Raw genomic sequence first — 19,891 nt, 5'->3', positions numbered from 1 at the left:
GAAACAATGGCATGAGAGCTTATTGGAGATGTTATAGCAGCTGAAATGTGGCTCAATTATAATGAGTAATTTGCATTATGTGGCACAAGTTCATGTTTGTCTTATTGAATGTTTTACTTTTGTTATGGTATCATCTAATGGTAAATTTTTATTTAATGTATGGTATTTTACGTAATGTATGACCTTTTATGTTAAAATGTATAGTTTCCATGTTTTCCTCTTATTTTTTAACTCCTACTTATGGGTTATATGTGTGTATATATATAGATATACACATTGTCATTGTTAATCTTATTTTTTATGTTTTTGTTGTATTTAAGGTATGCCAAGGAGAAAGACTAACACAAATGCTACTGATGGGAATGCCATGTGTCTATGGAATTTTAATATGGATGATGCTTTAGTTGATGCATATTTGCATCAACAAACAATGGGAAATAGAATTGGTGGCACCTTCACGACACATGCATTAGAAAACATTGTCAATGAATTGAAGGGAAAATTTCCAGATAAACCAATAGATAAGGAAAGGGCTCAAAACCGCATGAAAAATATGAAAAGAGCGTTTACCAAATGCTATGATGTATTCAAGAATGGGATGAGTGGATTCGCTTGGAATCCAACAAAGGAGATGTGGGAAGCTGAGCCTGAAGTATGGCAACACTTAATTGAAGTAAGTTTTTTGTTTTTATTTAATTTTTTAGTACGAGTAATGAAAGTTAATATTCATATTATAAGATGTAATCTTCTTACCATTGCTCTATATATAGGCCAAACCAGAAGCTGCTGAGTGGATGAATAAAAGTATCAGAAATTATGACAAGTTAATTCAACTCTATGGACAAGACAGAGCAACTGGACAACATGCTGAGACTGCATCAGAAATGAGACAAAGAAGAGCTCAAAATTCAACGAATACATATGGTGGACCTCATTCAGGGAACACAATTGATGACATTGACTTCATGGTTTCCCAAAACACAGCAAACTTAGAAAATTTGGGAGAGAATGAACCTGAATTTGCAGAGGAAGCATCTCCCGAAGCGCCAATGTCTTCCAAGTCCAAGAAGGCTAAAAGGTCCAATAGTCGTGATGATGTTACTGTGTTATCTACGGGGATGGACTCAGTATCGAATGCGATTGTTCAATCAACAACTGCAATAGTCCAAGTATCTAACTCAGTGTTGGGTGTGACCACGCAAATTTTGAATAAACTTGGTCAAAACCCGGATCCAATTAAAGCATCTGATGTGTGGGCTACACTACTAAATTTAGGGTTCTCACAACCTTTTCTAAACCAAGCTTATTTGTTTCTCATGAAGGATCCTAAGATGTTGGAAGCTATAATGGGATGTCCGGATGAACATCGTAAGTCTTTGTTGTTGACTTCAATGGGTTATGATCAAGAATCACGCGATTGAAAAAAATGAAAGGTAAATTATTAAACATTGGTGGAATATTTTGTGTATATCTCAATATCATTCATGTTACTACTTATAATCTTCATTATTTGTAACAGGACTGAATGGGTAAACAACATGGGAGTTTGCTTCATGCTTATGGATCTTGGAGATGATGATGATGATGAATGATGAAGAACTAGTGTTTCATTGTTTTGGGTATTATGTTTAGTTTCTTTCTTTCTTTGTTATTGTTTTTGTTATCATGTATGGGACATGTTGTTTTTGAGTATTATGTGTTTTGCGTATTATGTGTTTAATGTTTGGGACATGTATGGGAGTTTCAATGTTTTGAGTATTATGTGTTTAATGTTTGGGAGGATGATGATGATGATGCATGTGGTTATTGGAACTTCTTTGATTATTGTTTTTGATGTTTGTTGTTTCTTGTTGTTGTTGATGTTATTGTATTATGTTGTTTTAGTATTATGTTGTTTCTTGTTTCTTTGATTGTTGTTGATGAAATAGGAAAGGTTTGGGATGGAGAAAGAAATATTAAAAATATTTATAAATATTGAGATTTTTTTCCTCAATGCCATTTATTTCAGTAAATATATTTCCGTACTCATGTTGAATGAGATATTAAGAAGGGTTTGGGATGGAGAATGCAATATTAAGAATTTTTATTTATTTATTTATTTATTTATTTTTTATAATTGTGGAGAATGAGATGTTTGTTTCTCTTTACCTTGTTGTCATGTAGTGCTGTAAAAAAAAAATTGTAAATGAAACATTAAAATTTTTTGGTATATATGATACACCTTTTAATAGTGAAGCATTCATGAACAACATATAATTGTGAAGAGTCTCTACCAATATTAATTAATTTTAAACTATAAAAGAATATTAATTGATATAATAATATTAATTAATATAGCAATAATCAATGGAGATATTTATGTAAACAAGGAGAGAATCATGTAAGTTTCATTTAATTGTAAATGAATTTACAATTTTTGTCTTTCAACATAGAGGGTAATTTAGTAATATTGCTATAAAACCTTACCTCCAATTACCTTCAAACCAAACACAACAAGGTTTCATAACCTCCATTTACCTTACCTTGCCCCAAGCAAGGAAGGGTTTAAAAACCTCCCTTTACCTCCCATTACTTTACCTTACTTTACTTTACAAAACCTCCCAAAACCTTCATCCAAGCAAAGCCTAATTAGGTTTTCCGATGAGAAGGTTGGTGGTGGTGAGTGGGTGGAGATGGAGAAGAAGAAGGGTTTTCATTATTGGGGTTTTTGATGTGTTATATATATATATATGGAATTATGAAAAAATATGAAAAAAATTATTTGGAAAATGTTTTTTTTTCGGAAATTTGGTTTTTTTCTGGGACTAGAAATTTGGTTTTATTTTTGTTAGGAAATGTTTATTAATAAAATAATTTTTTTGGGAAATGTTTATTTTAAAAAATAAAATAATTTTGGTTTTTTCTGGAAGTAGAAATTTGGTGTTTTTTTTTTTAATGTACAGAGAAATAAAAGAAGAATTTATGTGGAATGTAGTTGCTATTTGTTAAGCGCTTTTTAAAATAAATTATATAATATTAAAAATTTTAAAAATTTTAAAAAAAAATTTGTCAACTTAGGTAGCATAAATTTTGGCATGCACATGACACGTACAATAGCAATGGGGTAAAAATGGGCTGCTAGGTTTTTATAATATTAATGATATTTTATTAAAGTGAGTGTCATAGTTATCAAGATTTGACTTTTTAATTAATTAATTAATTAATTACATTTAACACATGCTGATTAAAGACTTAAAAAATTAATCATATATAGTATTAATCATGTAAAAGATTTGGATGTATTGAAAGTAAACTAAAATATTAAGAAAATAAAAAAAATACATTATTTTTATGATTTTATCACATTGACAAATAGAATAATAGGTTTGAATTCCATGATTAATATACAAGTAGCATGATTAATATACAAGTAGCATAGTAATCATTTGCTCATCATTAGTATTTATTGAGTCTATTTTCACAAATCATTGAAATCATTTTTAACAACTATTAAAAACAAATTGAGCATTGAAGTATTGAACTCAAAATTTATTTATTTTTTTATTCATAATGAGTTTAAAAATAATTGTCAAAATTAATTTAGTAATTCCATATGTCATAAAACTTAATATTATTGTGAAGTTACATTTTTTTTTTTTTTTTGATTTGTGAGTAGATTTTTAAGCATGAAGCACTCCAACAAAATGCACATTAGTAAAAAAAAAATCAATAATTTTCATGGCATAAAAGTTTATGTTAAGAGTATAAATTGGTCATAAAAGTTTATAGCTTTTGTGACGAGTATTTTTGTTTGAAGCAAATAGTTATAATTTTTGCAATTTTATTTGCGCTAGTCCCAAAAGCTTATAGTTTTTGCGACGATGGTATTTAGTTGTCGTAAAAGCCCATAGTTTTAGCGAATATCTATGTTGGTCACAAAAGCTTATAGTTTTTGCAACGCCAGCATTTAGTTGTTGTAAAAACCCAAAGTTTTAGCAATGACTTTATATGATGGTCGCAAAAGCTTATAGTGTTCACAAGAATTTATAGTTTTTGCGACAACAACATTTGGTTGTCGCAAACGCTTATAGTTTTTGCAATGATAACATTTAGTTGTCGCAAAATCTTATAGTTTTTGCGACGACAATATTTGGTTGTCGCAAAAGCTTATAGTTTTTGCGACAAATATTTGTGTTGGTCGCAAATAGTAATAGTTTTTGCAATGGATGTATGTGTTGATCGCAAAAGTTTATAGTTGTTACGACGGATATTTATGTTGGTAGCAAAAAATTAATTATTTGCGATAAAGATTTTTTAGCGTCGCAAAAACTTTGTTTTGTAACGTAATTATAAGCCGTCATAAAAATATGTTTTTCTTGTAGTGAGTGATGAAGAGGGACTCAACAATTATTTAATTTGGTGCAAAATGTTCATATGCTCTGGTGCTCCACTCCTCTATAGACTATGCAATTGAACATGTGGAGCATTTCATCAAACGACACTGGATAAGGCTCAATGCATGGTACCACAAACCTACGTGCCCGTCACGCAATCCCACGTCACATGGTCCTCTTTACCATCCTACTCGATGAATCGAAGTATTAAAACCTAGGTATGCGTGGTACGTCTCACCATATAATTAGCTTTTAGATGAAATTAAATTCAAATAATATATTTGTTTTTCATTTAGCGGAATATGTGTTCATGCATGAGTGACCGACTGAATGATGTGTCAGTCACAAGAGCTATCTAATAACTGTGACATTGAGTGATGCCTAGGATGTTCTTTTATTTGATGGAGTAGACAAGGCAACTGTCAAAAATGTGTCACGCATCCTCATCCCACAAGTGGAATTTAACCCCTGGTACTTACCAATATAGTGTGAATGATCATATATACACTAAAGACTCTATGCCAACGACATTTGGTCTGGTCTAGCCCGGAAAAATTCGCCTGGTCAGTTAACCTTTAACCGACGGGTTGGAGCTTTGAACGTGTGACCTCTTCGAAATCAATATGTTGTTCTAACCAACTCCAACAACATTAAATTGTTGTTGTATATATAATTGTTAGATATTATTAATTGGAACACATACTTTTGTGTTTGCAATAAATTATAACATACATTTAATATAAGTAATAACATGTTAGACTTAACAAATTCTTAATTGTCTTCATGAAAATTTAAATTTATTTCAATAATTAGAAGCATGCTTTAGTTTTTTTTAAAGGCCACAGCCGTTTGTCTTTATAAAGCATGAGTGTGGGTTGAGACATCACTTGTGTGTTGTTTTTCTTTAATAAAGATTAGAACTCTCACCACTCTGCATATCACAAAAAAAACTTAATTTTAATATCGCTAACTAATTGAATCAAGTGGTTTTAATTCAACAACAAAAAACATAAACAAAAAGCTATGAAAGTAGTGATTTTTCATCGACAAATTAACATAATGAGAATAAAAAATAGCTATACCTCATAGTTCAAGACCAAAGGTAAAGCTTAGATAGATCTCAATGGTTATAAATAAGTGATTAACAACTCCAATAAAAAATTAAAAAACTAATATTTATTAAAAAAAAATATAGCAACAGTTTAATTAGATTAATAAATGAATTTAGTGCAAGGCCTTTTTTCCAAAATTATTTTGAATTTTTTTTATTGTCTCAACTCCATCTAATTTATTAAAATTATTTTTTATTTTTAGAATTATTTAAAAAACTCTATTAGACATATAAATTTATTTTATTGTTTTTACCAACCAAGCAATAAAGAAGTATGGAAAGAATAGTTAAGAGGGTGAAAGGTTTTTACAACGGAGCCCGGTTCGAATCTCATCAATAACATTAAGTTTTTTTAATTTTAATATAATAATTAAAAAAAAACCTGTCGGGCCAGGTCCGGGTCACTTCCAACCAACCCGGACCTGCCGGGTCGGGTCTGGTTAAGCAGTCCGTGCCCCTCTCTAATCAGGAGGTTTTTCATGCACGTTTGATTATGGGTCTCACACAATATGTTATGTTATTTTATTTTTTAAAATTAGATATTTATATTTTAATATTTTAAAACTATATTTTACTTATACTTGAATTTTAATATGATTTATATCCTTTAGATTAAGATTTATTTTTAAAAAATAATTTATTGTATTATAAACTCACTGCAATGGTGATTATCTTGCAATAACGACAGAATTTGACCGGATGACACTATGTTTTAATAATGTCTAATAATTTAAAAATATTGCAAATGATTTTTTTTAATAAGGTAAACAAGTTATTAATTTTAATCAATGTTGTGAAAAAAAAATTCATCTCTCAACATCTCACTGGACAAGAGCAATTAATATAATATAGTTTATATATCCACTTTATGATTAAATAAATATATATATATATATATATATGAAGAGTAAAAAAAAAAGGAACGCAAAACCCTGAACATGTAATATTTGCAACCTTGGCCTTGTTGACCAAGTTGACCAAAGCTATTTCTTTTTCCTTTGACTGTTTGACAACATTATGGGATTCCTGACACTGTACACTGCAACCTTGCATCTCACCCAGCTGGCTCCTTCCCCCCGTGATGCTTCGGTCTTGTCATGGTTGGTGGGAGAGGCACTCTTCTTCTTCCTCTTCTTCTTCTTCTTCCCCTAAATAACAACCTTCCTTTGAGCTTCGGACTGAAAAGGCCAGCCGTGAGGAGGGTCTCGGAGCCGCAGCGCTTGGGTTCGGCAGCGGCAAGGGAGGCTGAAGATTCACCGTTCCTTTCTTCATCAAGCTTCAGGTTAGCATCTAGGGTGTTTGTGGATGAAGCTTCTTGTTAGATCCCTCTTCTAAGCTTGGTTTGTGACTGTTCTTGTGGGTTGTTGTGTTGTTTTCTTGCCTTGATGAGACCTACACCTTAACCTTTTGGTTTAGAAGAATATTTATCTTGTTTGTAATTCTTGTAAGCTTAAAGCTTGGTTTCTTGCATCCTTGAAGCTTAACTGGTGTTGTTTGTGTCTAGCTTGGTTAATCTATTTTGCAACATGCTTAAACTTTAGAGAGTTTTATTTGATAATCATGCTTTGTGAGTATATGTTTTTATTTGTATCTTGTATGTGTAAATGGAAGTGCTTGAGACCTTAACATTTTGATGATTATATTTTGTTAAAAAGCATGAATGTTCTATTGCTTTGATAGTTTTCAAACTCCTTGATTTGAGTAGATGGCTGTAAGCCTGTGGTGGTGTTAAGCTTGCAAATTTAGTTGAGTTCTTGGGTTACTGTTCACGTGTCATCTAAATCCTTGATTTAGCAATGTGAATGTTGTAAGTGAGAGTAAACCTTGGTTGTTGATTTTAGATCCTTGCTTAGCTATTTAAAGGAAAGCTTTCATGCTTGTAAATTTGGAGCCTTGAGTGTGCAGCCTTTAGGTTTAGGTTGCTAATACTATTCATACTTTGGTTTAAGCATGACCTCTTGTAATCTTGCCTTGATAGCTTATTATTTTTGTTTATGTATTTAATTTGTGATTATAGTAACCTGATGCTTTAGTTTGTTTGGAATCCTCTTTGTCTAAACTTGGGGTTGTTTGGCTTTGTGTTGGTTTAATCATCTATAGGTTGTCCTTAATTTAACTTTAATTGTGTTTAAAGCTGGACATCATGTGAGTTTGGTTTTGCATGAGATCATGACTTTTAATATTTTAATCATCTAAAACCTTCTAGACCCTAAATGCCTTGTTGTAGATCATTGTTGGTGTTAGCTTAACATCTAGACCTAGTCTTTACAAGCACTTGTAAGCATGCTTTCTAAAATTTCTATTTGCTTAAATATCTTCAACAATAGGTTCTGTGAACTTGTGTGTGGCTTCCAGAAGCATGGATAACACGCTTTATGATTATGTCACTTATGTGAATATTTATATAGTCATGTACTTTCAGTTGTATATTTGATAGTTGGAATTTTAATTTCCATCCTTGAACCTTGCATATCAGGTTATTATTTATAGATATAGGTATTTGACTGTGCTTGACTGATCCTGCAATGATTGTAAATTCTTCCTCCGGGGCCATGGTTGTAGTAGGCCCGGGCCAAGACTTAATTCTAAGTAAAACTTTTGTTGGTTAGATTTTGTAGCGAGCCCTAGTTCGCGGGACTTGGTGAACCCGACTCTGTAGCTCGGAGCAAGGTAGGCTCTCGCACCCGCAATGCCGTATTTATGATAATTATTATGTATTTAAGTTATTTCTTTATTTTTTTGTAATTTTATTTAATTATTTATTTACTTACTTGTCATCTATTTATTCATTTATTTATTTATTTATTTGTTCTATTTATTCAGTATTTTCTCTGTATGTATTTCGTACTTCTGCGGTTTTTAGTACATCTCCATTCCTGGCTCGCCCAGCTAGGAGGAGTAAGTCCTAGCCAAGTGCACATGTTTTCTGTAGTAGCGCTACCCCCGACTGCGGTCGAAGATCCGGCTTTGGCTGTTGATATTCTGTTCTGTTCTGTCCCGACTTCACAGTCGATGATCCAGCCTCGTGCTGTCGATTTCTGTTATTAGCCAGGGAGATGTACATGGTTGTTTTTGCATGTTTTCCGTATTTTTGGGATTATTTCTGTATTCTGCATATTTTCTGCATTCTGTATGAATTATGATCTTTTATTCTGCAATACATGGTTTATCTGTGTTTCTGCGATCCTACTGGGCCCTTGTGGCTCATACACTCTGTGAATTCTGTTCTCGCAGGAGAAGATCAAGTCTAGGATCAGGGGTTGTCTGGGAGTCATATTGTCTGCTTCTGTCAGTATCGCTGTATTATCCCTTTTGTGAGTGTAAGGCTTGTATGCTGACTGTATTTGTGTTTTGCAAACTGTTGGGTTGTATTTGTATTCTGTAGGGCTGCTAAAGCCCGTACTTGTAGTATTTCAGTTTTCAGTATCATATTCGTGCTTCTGTATTACTGTTCATATCTGCTTGTTAGGGTTGACTCTGACCAGGTCAAATCTGAGATCTTGCACCCAGTGGGGCCCAGTCCCACTGGATGCGGCCGATCTGTCAGCGGGCCTGGCTGTGGGGCTGGGGCGTGACAGAACATATAACTTGAAGATAAATAAGGGCAACCCAGTCACAAAAATCATCAATTTATGTGGTGTGAAATGCTCATAATTAATCATATGCCCCACCCTTCACGTGACATTCTCTTGCAATTGAACATGTGAGAGATTTCAACATGATAAGACACTTGATGGAGAATTCATGCATTCATGGACACATGACACCTCGTGCCAATAATGTCCCCATTATGCACTCCCACGACACAAGGTACACTTTGCCATCCATCCAACCGCCACGCATGGGTTTTCTTGGCAAGTATAAATCGAAATATGTAAACGTAGGTCTCATGATATAAACTTTTAAATGAAATTAAATTCAAATAATTACATTTTGCCTTCATGTAATATATTGGGTTGTCGTTGGTCATTACATTATTGGTCCCTACTCCCTAATTTCGTTTTGCACCACAAAACACGAACTCAGACAAAGACAGCGCTACAAGACTTCCTATTACTTTAATGATATTGCTCGTGATACCGTAACCGGCCTGATCAATAATGGTGGTGAGGTCTTGAGTTCAATTCATATTGGCCACCATTTTTTATTTTTTTTAAAAATCAAATATAATTTTTAAAATTTAAAAAATATTTAAAATAATTGCAATAATTAAAAACTTTTATTATTATTAATCTATTTTTATTAAATACTTATTATTTAATGTTTTGATAATGTTTTCAAAATCTGATATTAGTAAATGTAAGATTAAATTAAATCTCTTGAAAAATCATATATTTGATTAAAAGGGACCTGGGATTGTGGAAATTGAAGAAATTTTTTTTATACGAAATTTCTCTATAAAAAAAATTAAAAATATAAATAATAAAGTTTAAAAATTAAATTATAATGTTTATTTTACCGTTGTTTAATATTATGTCACAATGATTATTTTATCATAATTTAGTTTTCTTTCATTAAAATATATTGTTAACACGAAGATTTATAAAAATTTATAATTAAAAGATTTTTTTTAAAATTTTGTTGGAGTAAAAAGTGTTTTATTAATTTAAAAAATTTAAATTAATTATTTCTTACTAAATACATTAGAAAATATTATAATTTTAAGTTAATAATGTATTTAAAAATACTCAAGATTTTAAATATTTTATTAAAAAAATACATAAAAATATTGTAGAAAGGATTATGGTTTGAAATTAGTATTTAGCATATTGCACACCATTGAAATTATTTTGACTTATATAATAATATCTTTTTATATAAATAATTTGGTATAAATTTTATTGATTTTGAATAATACTAATAATGGAAGTAAATAATGTTCGGTAATATTTTGATCACAAAAATTTATGACTCAATTGGTTAGAGCTTCTTTACATGTGCACGAGGTCTTAGGTTTTATTCTTGTCAAACCTATGTTAGTGAAATTTTTTAGAGAATATATATATACATAAAGAGTTAACCCACCTATTTGACAGAGCCCAACAAGACAGGCTGAGACAAAGTGACTGCTATGTCATCGGTTGAGAAAACTCAATTTGTAACCGGGCCAATTACAGTGTAGGCCGGTTACAAGTTACCGGCCACACCCGCCCTATCAGTTGATCCCGCGGGATTTACCGGGCGGGTTCCAGACTGGGCCGGGCAAAAAATCGACCCGTGCCCAGGGCTAGGTTCTTTTATATATAATATATACCCCTCAAATTAATACTTAATCTCATTTTAGATATCCATTTAAATGTTTCAAGCAAAACTTAAGCAAAATAATTAAAACTAAAAACTTCATTAACATTTAGTTTTCTTTCTTTCATGGTTTTTTTTCTATATCTCCCCAACCACTAAGATTATGTAATTAAAATGATAGTGGTGTAGAATAATACATTTAAATATATTGATAAAATTAAATTTAAAAATTAGTATTTAAGTTAAGTATGTGAAGTGTCAACAAATAATATAAGATATAGAACAAGTGGACATTTATAATGAAACGGAAGGAGTAATATTTTAAATAAAAAAACATAATAATAAATCCTATTACCTAAATACAACTAATTTTGCTCTCAAATTTCACTATATATTCCCAAAAGTTTTTTTTTAAATTATACTTTTTAATCCAACTGACATTAATTTATTATTAAATTTAAAAAGAAAAAGGCTGAAAAACATAGTACTATGTGGGGTTTATATAAATCTCCCATGTTTGAGTGCTTTTTCATGTATGACCTCACAAAGATGGCTAATTATTCATATAGATTTGTTTAGAACCTCTCCAAATCTAGTATCATGTAGGGTTTTGTTAAACTAAAAAAAAAATTCAAACATAAAATAATAAAAATAATTTATATATATAATTACTTACGAAGGTTGTGCACAAAGAAGTGGTCATCAAACCCACAAAACAAATAGGATCTTATGTTGTATTTATTCAATACTGACAATGAGAAACATGGCTGTATAGTTTATTAATATTGGATTTTTTACCTACAGTATTTATATTTTTGTCAAAAAAAAATATAAGGCTATGTTTGATTGCCCTTTTTTTTTCCTGAAAAATTTTTTCACGGGTCATTTTCTAGCTAAATAGCCTGTTTGTTTGACAAAATTGTCCGTGAAAAATTTTTCCACAAACTCTGTCACGTGACCATATTTTCCTCAAATCAGTGAAAAATTTTTCCGACCTCCACCCTGGGAAAAGTTTTCCAGGGAAAAACGTAAAGGGCTATGTGAAAAAATAACATACGATTGAAATATTTAAAATAACTTTTCTTTTAAAAATTTAAAAGAAATTTTTTTCCTTTTCTTTTAAATTTAAAAAAAGATAAATTATATAACTTGATAATATTTTAAATAAATTTATCCAAATCAGTGAGCGACGTTTTGATGGTAAGATTCAATTCCACATAGTGTTGTTTATAATTTTAAAATAACTTTTTAAAAAAAATTAAAAGAAAAGTTTTTCTTTTATTTTTAATTTTTTTAAAAAATATAAATTATATAAGTTGATAATATTTTAAATAAATCTATCCAGATCAGTGAACAGATCTCGCAACGTTTTGATGGCAACATTCAATTCCACGTAGCGCTGTTTATAATTTTAATAATTTTCTAAAAAAACATTTCATAGAAAATATGATTTTTTCCAGGGAAAATTGATGCAATCAAACAACAAATGTGGTTTTTTCCATGGAAAATGTTACATTTTCCGTGGAAAATAAGAGCAATCAAACAACAAAATCTGAATTTTCTATAAAAAATTTTTGATTTTCTGGCTAGAAAATAATGCCAATCAAACGACTATTTTTTATTTTCCATATAAAATTTTTCATGGAAAAATATTCCATAGAGATTTTTTTTTTTCCAGTCATTTTCCATGTTGGCAATCAAACACAGCCTAAATGATGCTTTTTAATAGTTACAAGGAAAACTACTACTCTCTATTTTTTTATCTATTATTAAAAATTATTTAATATCAAGAAATATAAATGGTTTTATTTAACCATTTTGCCTTACTGATTAAAAAATATATGCGCATGTACTTCATGATTAGCCCAATACACTCACACACACACACAAAGTATCTTTAGGTGGTGTTTGTTTGGCATAATTTAAAAAATCTTCTATTTTCAAATTCCCTAATTGGCAAATCACTTGTTTGTTTAAAAGGATTTTATTTTTATGTAGAAAATTAAAATCCAGCCAACAGTAAAAGTGAGGGATTCGGCCATAAAACAAAATCCTGAATTTTCATGTCCCTCACGTGACTATCACATGAGGGAGTTGAGGTTTGAGAAAAAGCTGAGGATAAACTAGGGTTCACAGCAAGAGGGTGTGATGTGAGAAGATGACCCAGCAATTCTCCTCCTTTTTCTCATCCACATCCCTTCTAGGAAGCGTTTGGTGCCTGAAGAAGCCCTGGTGGTCTGCCGTTCTCCGGGTCTCCGAATCTCCGGCTCTTTGACAAGCCCATAGTTGATCTTGGCTGCGATGACGTCCGACAATGAAGGCACTGATGATAATCAAGGTCATGGTATAACTCAAGGTTGTAGATGATGATTTTGTGGCATTTTCTTTGATGTTTTAGTATGCCAGTTAGACTGTGCTATTTTAGTGTTTCGAGTGTGAATGATGTTTTCTCTAAATTTGCTTTCTCATTCATTTGATTTTTGACATTGTGCTTTTTTCTGATATTGTTTCTCTGGCTAGTATGATATGCTCTGTTTATGTGAAAAATTATGGAGATGTGCTTACTTTTGTAGCAAATGTAGTGAGGGAAAATTATTTAATGTACACGTAGGTAAGTGCAAATAAAATGACTATATGGTGAGGGACAAAATGAAAAAAAAAAGTAAATAAAAAGATAGGCATTGTTTTATCTCAGTTGAGATTTAAGTAATAGCCAATTATTATATTTTTATCAAAATTTTGCTTTAATAGAAAAAGTCATAAAGTATGTAATATATTTGATACAATCATTAAAAACAAAAATAATTGTTAAAAAAATAAGTATATATATATATATATTAAATTAATTAAATTATACACAATTATTTTTGCTACAATTAAAAACATCAAATAAGATATTTTTTTTAATTAATTAAACTTCATGATCACCAAGATGGGAAAATCTTACTATAGATTTTTATATCATACAAATACATCAAACCAAACACATGTTTTCAAAATATAGATTTACAAATCTTTTCAAACAAACACAAAATCTTGAAATCCAACATCTTCAAATACATTCAACCAAGCACTAGATTTGACTCTTTTGTATTTTCAAATACGGGGATTTGCAAATACACTGTAATTATAAATCCACTGCATTTTTAACTACATTTAACCAAACATCACCTTAATAAAATAAAACATGCCACCGACCATTAGAAACAAATAAAAATATCATCTCATACCAAGTAGCTAGGAGTGAGCAAAATTGGGATATGCAGCTCTAAATTTAAGTTTTCAGCCAAACAAATATAACAAACTTATAATTTACAAAAAAAAATTAAAATCATATATTATTCACTACACCACAAAAATAATAAAAAGTTTTATCAAGCCTAAATAATACAAAATAGAATTCAAATATTTTTGGAAGTATCAAATGTCTCATAAAGCTAGAGAGAAGACGCTAGCGATGAAGACTAGAAGAGAGGAATTAAAAGAAAAAAATAATATACTTTAAAGGGATTTTACTTTTAACCCCTTTAAAATTTTAATTCATTATATATATATATATATATATATATTACTCTTAAATCGATTAGTTTAGGGATTTGAATTTTTTTTAACCTTTGTAAAATTTAATTTATTAATGTATATATAACTCTTAAAAGATTAGATTATAAATTTGGATTTTCTACTTTTAGTCCAAAAAAATTTGAATTCATCAATATATATAAATATAAGAATATATTAAAAACCAGATTGGATTCGGATATGTATTTTTTATTTTCTCCGCGCCCGGATCCTATCCAATTTTCATCCTAAACATCCGAATGGGATACCAACAAAATTATGATTTAAAAATTAGATACTGAATCTATCATCAAATCATGTGCTCACCCCTAATACCAAGTTATTAATATTATGACAAGACTTTGCAAATAAGGCGGATGTAGATGGCATTTATTATTTAAACGATATTAGATAAAAAGACATTAATAATACTGAATGTCACTGCCACCAATTTTAACATAAAACCATTGGATTTAAGTTATCTAGCTAGCTAGTAAACTTCAACACGCCAGTGATTAGTGCTCTGCAGCTCTCTTAGCATTTCATCCCAATCCACACCTCTTTCTTGAGCAATCTTGGCGAATGTTGCCTTAATTCCAGGTAGCATGGTATTTGATCCAGCGATATATATATATGCACCAGTTTCCAAAAGTTTGAAAATTTCATCGCCGCTTTGGTAGATGACATCATCCACAGAGTTATTCAAGGCCCTCTGATATCTGCAGCATTTCAATCATCATTAACATTTACAATGATTTAAATGTGTTATTTATATGTCCATTTTAACTAATTTATATGAGTAGAAATAATAATAGATTCAAATTAATTAATAATTTCAAATTTATAAAAAAATTATATAATTTTTCATATTCGTATTAAAAATCCATCAATATTCCATTAGTTTCTCTCATTATTTTAATTATTATCTTTAATTATCTCTCCCTCTCAAAATGATGTTTTGCTTTTCCCAAAAAATATTTTCCCATTTTGAAAGTGCAAAAAATACATTAAACATTAAAAATATAATTTAAAAAAATCATTTAATGTTTCACAAGTTTTAAACACACATAAAAATACTTTTTTTCTTAAAAAAATATATAAATAGGACCGAAAGGAGTATTAATTAGTTTATCTATAAAGTACCTGAAGCGATCACTATTGTTATTTTGAACTTGAATGAATTCCTTGTCGTATAAAAGGCTGTTATAGTTGTCAGCCCCGGAGATCAACCAGATATTATCAGTATTTCCTAGTATGTTAGATAAAAATATGCCTTGGATATTACTGCGGAAAGGGGCAACACCAGTTGCCGTTGCAACCATGATATGTTTAGAATGCATTTTCCTTTCTTCGTCAAATACCATTTGTCCACCAAAAGGACCTGTAATAAAAACGCATGACAAAATTAAATCAATTTTGTCACAAGTAATTAAAAGAGTTGTGGAAATTTAAAATGGGAAAGATGTGAGACAAAGACATAATCAAACATATTGGTTAAAAAACACACACACACCCAATTTTAACAAATTAATCATGCATCACTTTCATAATATATATAGCGCACACATGAATTAATTGAATGCTTTTATATATTGTTGGCGTTGATAATATTTAGATTATATATCTCCGGAAAATTAAATTTAAAACAATTAAAGTCTTGTAATTAAATATAAAGTTAATTTAGAATAATTTATTTTCAAACCTGAAATGTCAACTGTGTCTCCAGCTTTAACATTACAGAGGAAGTTACTGACACTGTCTGGCGACAGTTCGGCACGACGAACGCATAGACTGAGTGTCTTGCCATCAAAAGTATCTCCACTGCTACCTGATGCAATCGAGAAATAGCGTTTGATCTGCAGAAATAATATATAATTAGTAGAAAAACACTAAAAAAATTAAATCACAAAATGTGAAAATGCATGCACTTAAACATGCTCGATCCCCACCGATTGAAAATGTACTAAAAGATATTGGCCTTCCTTGAAACTAAAACTGCCACCGTGATCAAGCACAATATGGCAGACCTCTCCGATTTCGCCTTTTGGGGCCAACAAGAGTCTCCACTGAGACAACTGTTGTTGTGTAAATCTTCTCAACTTTCACAGGTACTTCTGATCTAACCTCCGCAGCTTCTAAAGGGATGACTGCAGCATTCAGTTTTGTAGCTCGGCGTCCAGACATGCGGATAACATTGTGGTTATAATTGGAGTATTGCTGTTTTTCTTTCCTCAAAGATAAACAGGGCAGGGATGTCGGCGCATTGTTTCCGAAGCTCAGATTACTGAAAATCTGTATAACAAAAATGTGAATATTGAGCTACAAATTAACTGCACATATATATAATTAATTATGGCTTCCAACTGTTCATACACACTGACACGCAGACACACAAAAGAACAACAAAGCACAAGACACAGAGAGAATTATTGAGACATAAAGATGTTTTTATTACCTGTGAGCCAGAATGATTAAACCCTAAACCCTTCACAGGGAGCATCTTAGCTTGCATCACGCTGCAAACATCAGCCCTGCAATCAATTACAACCAAAACCTTAGCTTGAAATGCATATATAGCCAATCACACTTGTATATCATGAATAATATATTACAAAGGATATATGTTAGTGAAATATAAGGATATATACATGAGAGCCATTTCGGAGTTTCCACAACACAAAGTGCGTAATTAACCACAGTCAATAGTGTGAAGAATGAAAGAAGAGGGACTCCATATATATTGAAGAGAAACCAGGAAAACTTTCTCACAAAGATCATCAATTGCGTGGTGCAAAATGCTCCTATGACTATTCCTTCACGTGGCCCTTTCAAGCAATATTGAACGTGATATAATTCATCAAAAGCCATTATGACATACGACCCCATTATGAATTCTGAGGCCAATGGTCATCTTTACCATAGTACTGTCACATGTGTTGGTTTGTTTAGCAGGGATAAATTCAAACATGTAAACATTGGTCTTATCATATATATGATATTAGATTAAATTAAATCTAAATAGTATATTTAGTTATTATTTAATTGAATAGATGTGATCAATTGATGTGAGCAGTTTCTTAACATGAAAGTACATATTTTATTTTCCTTCAAAATCAAAAGTTGAATGTTTATTTTTTAAAATGCATTAATCATGTTCATCCATTTAACAAAATCTTAAAAATACAATTAGAAAGACGATAAAAGTTAAAAGTACAAATTCATGCTTTGTCCATATTTTTATATATAAAAAGAATTTGATTAAGTGATATGCCAAGCATAAGAGGAAACTATGGAATTTGATCATGTGTTTCACATATGATATAATTTTATTTAGTTTTTGATAAATTAGATTCTCATTTTGTAAAAGCTCTTAATAGTAATTTTTATTATTTTTGAAAATTCAATTTCTATTTCAAATTTTTTTCCTTTGAGAAAAAAATATGTATGATGGCCATTATGAATGGTCACTGGTTTTTGTTTTTGAAGAATCAATTCAAACTTGGATAAAAACCATATTTCAATAATTAATATTGTCCGTGATATTTTACTTCAATAATTTATATCACGGTTTGACACATATATTCCTAAAAAATTCCAAATATTTTAAATGAAGAAAAGTATGAATAGCTTCTGTTAAGAAAGAAAAATGAAATAAAAATATAATATAAAAACCAATTTTATTATAAATAAAAGAAGTGTGCAAAGCTGCCGTGAGAAAGATATGAGATAAAGGCAAAAATATATTGATGAAACAATAAACACTCAATTTTAGCAAACTTCCCCTATTCAATGCCTTTGTGATCACACTACCACTTACATCACAGTTTTGCATATAGAGTTCTTGCATAGGCCAAAACTTCATTAATCAGGTGGTCCTTATATATATGGAAGAGAAGTGTGTGGAAGCCCACTTGGTCACAAAAATTAAAAAAAAAATATCAATTTATGTGGTCCCTATATATAAGACAAATGACTGGAAGTCCATAACAAAAATCATTTGAGCTCAACTTGCCTGGTTTAAAAACTAGGTAAATTTTTAGTTCTCATTTATTATATGATGCCATGTCTCCATATGAAAAAATTAATTACAATAAAAAAAAAAATAGATATGTGGCAGCATGTGATAAGGCAAAATCAGGGATTTACCTGATTCTTAAACCAGGCAAGCTGAACTCAAGTTATGTGGTGAAAAAACATTCACGTCTCTGAACTCAACTTGCTTGGTTTGAAAATAAGACAAATCCCTGGGACTCACTTATCATATGATACCATGTATCCATATATTAAAAAATTAATTACAATAAAAATAAATAAATAGACACGTTAGAATTATTGAACTTATCTTGTTCTCAAACTAGGCAAGTTTAGCTCCACACGTCTCTAAAGCAAGTGAACATGTGAAACATTTCATCTGGAGACAAAAGAGAAAGTAGCTCGTACACTAATGTTTCGAGTATGCACTCCCATGTGGCCACGTCACATGGTCCTCTTTACTATCCTTCCTACCTACTGTCACTTGCGCTTATTTAGCGAAGCTCAAATCAAAATATGTAAAAGTAGCTAGTTCTCATGATATGATTAGACAAAATTAAATTCAAATAATATTTTTTTAATTTCCATGTCATAACAAAAAAAAATTGCCTGCATAGGCTACAAAGTCACTGAAAACTATGTTTTTTGTTTTTTTTTTATAATGACGAAGTCGGACCCCTGACAAAGATCGTACTTAAATAATTCAAAACACTTCAATAACATAGCACGCCAAAGTTTTCCTTCAATAATTTATATCAGGGCTCTTTCACACATTTACCCCCCGGGTCCCCACAAATTCTTGGTAATTTAAATAAAAAAAATTACAATAACTCCTGTTACTCTAGAGATGGGCATGGGCCGGTTAACCGGCCCGGCGGGACCGACCCGCCGGGTTACGGTTCACCGGCCCACCGACCCGGACCCGGCCCGGCTGGGTATAGAACCCGCCGGGCCGGGTTGGCCCGTCGGACCCAGCGGGTCTGGGTCACAGGAAGCCGGGCCCGGCGGGTTGGGCCCGACGGGCCGGCCCACTCAATATTAAACAATTCAGAAAAATTTAGAAAAAATAAAAAATTCAAAAAAAGGTTGGGCCCGGCGGGCCGGGCCGGGTTGCAATCGGGTCTAGCCTAGCGGGTTGATCCCGGCGGGCCAACCCGCCGAGTCACGGGTTGGGCCAAGCCCATCCCGTAACCGGCCCGTATCTATGACGGGCCGATTACGGGTTGTTGGCCCGGCCCTCCGGGTCAGTGACCCAGCGGGCCGGTTCTGGGCCGGGCACGGGCCGGGTTGCCGGACGGCCCGTGCCCACCTCTATGTTACTCTACCACGTTACTAATTTCGTTAATGTGCCAAAAGGCCTTCTGTTTTTTTTATATATATATATATATATATATATATATATATTATACATACTTTTTCATTCGATTGCCATTATTTTTTTTTTTATTATTTTTTACAAAATAGGTGCACCACCATTTAACAAAAATCAAGAACAAGTATAGGTTAAAGTTAATTTATTAACACATCTACACAATGCCAATATTCTAAGAGACCATTGGCATTAATTTATTATTAA

The 19,891-nt window shown here is 31.4% G+C and overlaps 1 protein-coding gene and 1 long non-coding RNA gene across 2 annotated transcripts; one reads left to right on the top strand and one right to left on the bottom strand.

Moving 5' to 3' along the window:
* The first annotated feature begins 6,495 nt into the window (after positions 1–6,495).
* On the top strand, positions 6,496–8,925 carry LOC120271976. Its single transcript, XR_005540102.1, has 3 exons — positions 6,496–6,766; positions 8,094–8,154; positions 8,719–8,925. It is a non-coding gene; the product is annotated as an uncharacterized LOC120271976 (long non-coding RNA).
* Positions 8,926–14,644: 5,719 nt separating this feature from the next.
* On the bottom strand, positions 14,645–16,942 carry LOC120271727 (ferredoxin--NADP reductase, root isozyme 2, chloroplastic-like). The gene is made up of 7 exons (XM_039278404.1): positions 16,932–16,942; positions 16,739–16,814; positions 16,466–16,575; positions 16,233–16,374; positions 15,986–16,139; positions 15,427–15,664; positions 14,645–15,002 (listed from the first exon to the last, which is right to left on the bottom strand). The coding sequence occupies exons 1-7, from the start codon at positions 16,940–16,942 to the stop codon at positions 14,774–14,776; spliced, it is 960 nt and encodes a 319-aa protein (XP_039134338.1). The 3' UTR covers positions 14,645–14,773.
* Between the last annotated feature and the right edge of the window lie 2,949 nt (positions 16,943–19,891).

The sequence above is a fragment of the Dioscorea cayenensis genome, chromosome 11, assembly GCF_009730915.1.
Source record: "Dioscorea cayenensis subsp. rotundata cultivar TDr96_F1 chromosome 11, TDr96_F1_v2_PseudoChromosome.rev07_lg8_w22 25.fasta, whole genome shotgun sequence".
Taxonomy (NCBI): Eukaryota; Viridiplantae; Streptophyta; class Magnoliopsida; order Dioscoreales; family Dioscoreaceae; genus Dioscorea; species Dioscorea cayenensis.
This window is presented reverse-complemented; position numbering and strand designations above follow the sequence as displayed.

What these genes read in the sequence shown, in the direction of transcription:
- LOC120271727 (XM_039278404.1), bottom strand. An exon ending in TTAATCATTCTGGCTCACAG is followed by an intron (nt 16,576 to 16,738) that starts GTAATAAAAACA and finishes TTTGTTATACAG; the next exon opens with ATTTTCAGTAATCTGAGCTT. An exon ending in AACCACAATGTTATCCGCAT is followed by an intron (nt 16,375 to 16,465) that starts GTCTGGACGCCG and finishes AAAGTTGAGAAG; the next exon opens with ATTTACACAACAACAGTTGT.